Source organism: Corapipo altera, unplaced genomic scaffold, assembly GCF_003945725.1.
Source record: "Corapipo altera isolate COAL_440 unplaced genomic scaffold, ASM394572v1 46, whole genome shotgun sequence".
Classification (NCBI taxonomy): Eukaryota; Metazoa; Chordata; class Aves; order Passeriformes; family Pipridae; genus Corapipo; species Corapipo altera.
Genome location: NW_020884883.1, coordinates 6,921,376 through 6,928,138, shown reverse-complemented (window position 1 = coordinate 6,928,138; position 6,763 = coordinate 6,921,376). Strand labels below are relative to the sequence as shown.

The following is a 6,763-nucleotide window of genomic DNA, read 5'->3' as shown; positions in this document are numbered from 1 at the left end:
GGCTTATTTCAGTAGGTGTACTGTAACCTCCCGCCACAACACATACACACACACACATACACGGATATACACAGATGTTGTTTGTATGTACTATTTTTAACCAGTCTCAAATCCACTGAAATCCATCAAACACAGTGCCTTGTAGTGGGGAACATTAAATGCAAGTGATATGCGTAACCATTAATAATGCCTGTCTTAATTCACATGTTTGTAAAGACTGCATGTTCTCTAGCATATCTGTTGCGTGAAGTAGGATGGGAACCACAAAAAAAGGACTCAGAGGACTGGATTTTGAGATAAAATGTAACTCTTCTTTGACCTCACTCAATATATGAGAAGATTTTCTTTCAATAGCAGCATCTGGAAGTCTCTTTGCCTAATGTGTAGCTACTGCCATATGTTTTAATTAATAATTCACATGAACTCTGAGTAGTGCACTGAGTATTATCACTGTTAAGAAATAATGGATGGCACAGAACTGTTCTTTGCATTTCCCCTCAAACCCACCGTGTCATCTATCTCATCATTATTGACTTCTCATTATAGTGACAACTCTCTCCTATATTATGGAAGAATTAGTGTCCTCTTTAAAATTTCTCTCTCCATCTGACAGATACTGGCACAGCACAGCTGCCTACACAATTGCCACTGAAACAAATGGGAAAGTGAAGGATCTTCCACCAGCTCACGATGAAGTGTACCAGTGGCCTGAAGATCTACTTAAACCTGATCTTGTTCTTCTCTTGACTGTTGACCCTGAGGAACGAGTCCAGAGACTTCAGCGTCGGGGGCTGGAGAAAACAAAGGAGGAAGCTGAGCTGGAAGCTAACAGCTTGTTTCGCCAAAGGTACCCTTTAATGAGAAATAAGAGGCTGGATGCAATCTTGGCTTCTGTGGGATCAGTGGCAAATGTACCACTCACATTACTGGGACAAGGATTTCCTATGTCTAAGCTCTTGGTTTGAGGTTTTTTGGAAAGGATTAATGGTTGACAGGGAGGGTAAATTCTGTTAGTTCTGATTGAAAGTGTTCAAAAGCTACAGGTGTAGAATTTAATCATCCTGCAAAGGAGCTTTGAATTAAAATACTTGTATTTTCTACTTGCTGCTTTTATTTTAACACCTTTCTTAGTTTGGTCATGAAGGAGAGAGACCTAAAAATTTCAGAACTGCAAGGCAAGAAGTTGAAACACACGCCTTGCACATGTGTCTCAGTTTGAAGAGCCTGGAATGTTTGCTAAAGAGGATGAGTTATGAGACAAACCAAACTCCTCTCTCTCAGCAATTGTAAGTTCAAAATTAAGGGGCTTTAATCGAGGAAGTGTGGAAAAAGCAGAAGAAATAATAACTCTTTATTAAAAGATATATGTATGTTGGCAAGAACAGTAACAGAACACATAAAAAAACTAGACAATAGTCCTGTACCCGAAAAGTCCCCTTCAAACAAAAGAAAAAGTCTGAACACTTCTCTGTCCTTTAGCGCAGTTCTAATCACGGTCGGCAGGGGGCGCTGTTGGATCACTGGAGGTGCAGAGCCTGCAGTGCTCTGTGTTGGCCTGCAGGGGGCGCTGTTGGGCTCTGGCTTTCACCGTGCAGGGGAAGGGGGGTGGTCTGGGGGGTGGTCTCGGGTCACGGGAGAAGCCGAAAAGAAAATGGGGACCCTTCCCATACAACGGAAGAAAGGGGAAAGGAAAGCAGTCCACCCCCATGGAACTCACTGTTGTCATCAGATGATGGTGTCTCGAGGCTCCTCCTTTTTTCTCCCAGTGAGCACAAAAATTCTCAGATGAAAACGCAACAGGTCTGAGCTGGAGACAAAGACAGCTACCCCGTCTCCATCCCAGAGAGAGAACTCAGCAAAAACTGACTTCTCCCCCCTCGCCTTCTGTGAACTGGGCCAGCTACCCAAAAACTCCCAAACTCCTTTCCCCCCCGCCACCCCACCCTTCGATGGGCCATTAGCTAGGAATTCGGCTTTGCCAGTCAGACCTTTTGTAAAGCTCATTGACTCCCTTTCCCCTTCCCATTCGAACTCCGTTTTTCTTACAGTGGAGCAGGGGAAGGAAAAATTCCCTCCTGGCATTTATAGCCTATAACAACATGAAAGTCTGGAATTGAGCTCCAGATTAAGAACATAAAATTTAGATCTCCTCTTTTAGATGTCTTAGCTGTGTCTTATAGATACTCAGCTGTGCTAAGTATCTTGGGTCCCAGTATAATCAGTACATTCAATGGAGCCTTCGAAGAGATTCATCTCACCACCCATTTGGAGCTCAGTGATCTAAGCTTAAGTATCTAAAGCCATTTGATATGAGGCTGGCAGATGTGATGCAGAACCTGTGGACAATTTCTGGACTAGCAATTGGAAGCTAAATAGGATAGTCCAGAGCATCTCAAGCAGTATTAGATACATTTTTTTAAGTAACTGCATAGGATACCCTGGGTATCCTTCTTGAGGGTATGCTGAATTGCTGTTTAGGCTCTCTCTACTCTCTATTGAGTAGATCATCTATGTTTAAAGTGGAAACTTAAATAGCCAATGTTCTCACAGATACCTCAGTATAGACACCTGAATATTGGTTTCCATATCTACAAATCTCAAGACTGAAATCTACCTCTAGAGTTTTAACGTTTCTGGCAATGATACACCTTAAAAATAGTGATTGATAACAGCCAACATGGCTTTACAAAGGGGAAATCATGCCTGACAAATTTTGTGACCTTCTATGACAGGGCTACAACATTTATGGATGGGGCAGAGCAACTGACATCATCTACCTGGCCTTCTGCACAGTGTTTGACACTGTCCTGCACAACATCTTTGTCTCCAAATTAGAGAGACATGGATTTGGTGGAAGGACTACTTGGTGGATAAAGAAATGGCTGGATGGCTGCACAGAGAGTTGTGGTCAATGACTCATTGTCCATGTGGAGACCAGTGGTGCATGGTGTCCCTCAGGGGTCAGTACTGGGGCTGATACTGTTTGATAGCTTTGTCAGCAACATTGACAGTGGGATCAAGGGTACCCTCAGCAAGTTCACTGATGACACCAAGATGTATGGTGCAGTTGACACACTGGAGGGAAGGGATGCCATCCAGAGGGGCCTTGACAGGCTTGAGAGGTGGGCCAGTGCAGAGAAAGACTTGGGGAGTGATGGCTGATGAAAAACTCAACATGAGCTGGCAGTGTGCATTTGCAGCCCAGGAAGCCAATGAAATCCTGGGTTGCTTCAAAAGGAGTGTGGCCAGCAGGTCAAAGAAGGTGATTCTGCTCTTGTGAGAACCCACGTGGAGTGGTGCATCCAGTTCTGGTGTCCCCAACATAAGAACGACATGGAACCAGTGAAGCAAGTCCAGAGGAGAGCCATGAAGTAGATGAGAGGACTGGAACACCTTCCCTGTGAGAAAGTTGGGACTATTCAGCCTGGAAAAGAGAAGGTTGCATGGAGACTTGATAGCAAACTTCCAGTATCTGAAGGGGGCCTACAGGGAAGCTGGAGAGGGATTCTTCATCAGGAACTGTAGTGATAGGACAAGGAATGATGGGTACAAACTGAAAGAGGGGAAATTTAGGTTTTACTGTGAGAGTGGTTAGACACTGGAACAGGTTGCCAAGGGAGGCTGTGGTTGCCCCAACCCTGGCAGTGTTCAAAGCCAGGTAGGAGCAACCCGGTTTGGTGGGAGGTGTCCCTGCCTCTGGTGGAGGGGAATGGGACTAGATGATCTTTAAGGTCCATTTCAACCCCTTAACATTCTATGATTCTATGATTGCTTAATTTTGACAGAAACTCCCTGCTTATTTAGTAGGAACTGCAGAGAGATGAGTGAGCTAGGGAACAACATTTAAGAATCCTTAAAGTTCTACTTCTCCTACATCTTAGTCCTGTCAGAAAGCCTTTGGTTATTTCTACTTGTTAATTATGTCAGCCTGGGCATGAGAATATCCAGAATCTTGCTTGATTTGTCCTGTGACTTCTGACCTGAATGGCAATTTTGGGAACATAGGAAATGATATTGTCATCCTCATTCACACCCTCATAGGCTAAATGTGGGAGAGCTCTGCATTATGCTTGCAGTCTAAGTGAGGATGTTTTCATCCTGTATTTCATCCTGTTATTCATCTGGATAGTTGATCAGAGGAAGGGTTTGAATGATGTGTCACCTCTCTAATCCAGTTAGTCAAAGGTGAGATCAGTCAGTGAGCACAGCTACACAGTGCAATGTCATACAGTTCAGAGACACCTTAGCAGAATCTGAAGAAGTTAATTCAGGTGTTAGAAGCAGACTGTCCACTGCACTGCTGTACCAGACTGTATCCACTGCCAAGCTGTAAAGAAAGAAATACTTTATGCCATGCCATATGTGAATATGGCTAGAGCTCTGGGAATCAATGTCTGGGAAACTATGTGCTTTGAGATTTACATTATAATAGTAGTTACTAATGGTTTATTTCTGTTTGCAGTAGATTTTGTTCTTAGCTTCATATTAGATTTTGTATCCTTTATCTCTGCAGTGTGAACACTTTCTTCTGAGACCAATGAATAATGCCATTTCATATTCCTGCATTTTGAAGTTTAATTTCCCTTGTTTTGTTTTAAAATAGAGTTGAAGAGTCATACAGAAGGATGGTGAATCCTACATGCCAAGTGGTTGATGCCAGCCCCTCCAAGGAAGAGGTTCTCAAGACAGTGCTGCAACTAATTAACAAACACTTTGCTTTGTGAAAACAACTTCTGTGTAACAGCACTTAAAAGACACTTTTTATTGCCCCACTGGTTTTGGTACCTGAAAATGCACAGTGATGGTGTTTTTTTCTCACAGAAATACTGAATATTGCTTTATTCTGAATACTGTCTTATTCTGTCAACAGTAATCTATGCAGGTTGTCTGTTTTGTGGTTGCTACTGTACTTTTCTGTATAAGGCAAAACACTACTCACATGTCATTCAGCATTCTTAGTAAAGACACAAACATACTACGGTCATGTATGAAGTACCTCAGAGTGATCTCTGACACCATGACATTTTAAGACGGTATCGTGTTGCATCTTCATCACCAGGAGAACCTGTTCAGACAATCCATTGACCCAGTGTTGTTTGCTGGAATAGAGGATGAGCAGCTGCTGCTGTAATGGGCATCCTGGAAAAAACGTGTCATAAGCGAGCACCAGTGAACATCCAGGCCTCTTAGTAATAACGTCCAAACCTGTCTACATATGCAACTGAAATATCAATTAATTTCAGGGGGAAACCAGGGAAGATTGGCAAATTAGAAACAGAGACCTGAGAAGAACCTGAAATTGAAAACATTTTATAAATGTTAAAATATTTTTTACAAAACTTTTTCTGTATTCTATTAATATTTGTTATGTGAACCTGTGTTCTTTTGAGAGAATGCAAAATGGAAAACTGCAGAATATCTGAGCAATGGGGATGATTGAACCTTTTCACTTCAGTTTTTCTTTTTTGTATGAGTGTTTGCATTTGTTGAATGTGAAAGCAGGCTACCATCAAGACTTCATCTCTGCAAAGGCTTGGTTTTTATGTAAATTAGTTACACTATTATTACTCCTAAGTGTAAAACTAAGAATATGGATAAACCTTTGTGGGGTCAGTTCTAGAAAAAAGCATAACTAAATTGTAAATTCGATTTAAAACTATTTTTACTTACTTTCCTGTGTTAAGCAAGTGCAGTTATCAATGAATCTGTCTTCTAAATAAAAATGTACTCAGTATTCAGTTCCTATATCTAATCTGCATATACAAGGTAATAGAAAGAAAAACTTCTAAAAATATTTTTTTTCATGTACTACTTAACGTTTTTGAATATATGTTATTAATATAATACATTTATACATACTAGTAATAGATGCTGTTGTGTTTGGTGTATTATTCATATAACGGTAGCCTTAGGATTTACCATATATGCAGACTGAAAATACATACTTGTAGGTGCTCCATTCTTTTGAGAAATTATAAAGCATCCATGTATTCAGCTCTGGATAGAGGAAATTCTCATATAGAAGTCATCACTGTGCATGGATGATTAGGGTGCAAATACATGCCTGCCCTAAATGTTGTGTAGCCTTAGCTTGTCCAGGTAAAAGATCAGTTGGCATAAGAAATGCCACTGAACACCTTTTCTCCTTATGCAGTCTTGCATGTGAAGCCAGTCTGTCTGGCTTCTGATGCTGAGTTCTTAGAAGTGTAGGTTCATATTTAAAAAAGTGCTGATAATATATATGCAAAAAGTGACATCAGACACTATGGATTACACAAATGCAGAATATATTCGTAGTCCATATTTTTCTTAAACCCAAAGCTACTGATGCAGACTAGGAGACCAGCAAAGCAAGGTAGACCAAATTAACATTCTCTCTCTCATGTCTTTGTTAGAATTGAAGGTCTGCAAGAAATTGTGTGCCACATGCAGGATGTGTTAATGTGCATAATCACTCCCATACTTCCCATTTCTGTGACATTTCTGCCACAATTTTGTCCACGGTATCTAAAAAGATTGCACTTCATTTACATTTAGAACAAATCATAGAATCATAAAGGCTGCAAGGGTTGGAAGGGACCCTAAGGATCACCTAGTTCCAAACCCCCTGCCATGGGCAGAGATACACCCACTAGATCAGATTTTTCAGGGCCCTATTCAGTCTGATCTTGAACACTTCCAGGGATGAGGCATCCACGACTTCTCTGGGCAAACTGTTCCAGTGCCTCAATACCTTCACAGTAAAGAATTTCTTCCTGATATC

The 6,763-nt window shown here is 41.3% G+C and overlaps 1 protein-coding gene across 1 annotated transcript in view; it reads left to right on the top strand.

The window, feature by feature from the left end:
* Positions 1 to 5,869, top strand: part of CMPK2 (cytidine/uridine monophosphate kinase 2) — an 8,931-nt gene extending 3,062 nt beyond the window's left edge. Inside the window, exons 5-6 of the mRNA XM_027640922.1 lie at positions 614 to 847; positions 4,604 to 5,869. Coding sequence (XP_027496723.1) covers positions 614 to 847; positions 4,604 to 4,724 — 355 coding nt within the window. The 3' untranslated portion in view covers positions 4,725 to 5,869. The remainder of the gene's footprint in view (positions 1 to 613; positions 848 to 4,603) is intronic.
* The last annotated feature ends 894 nt before the right edge of the window (positions 5,870 to 6,763 follow it).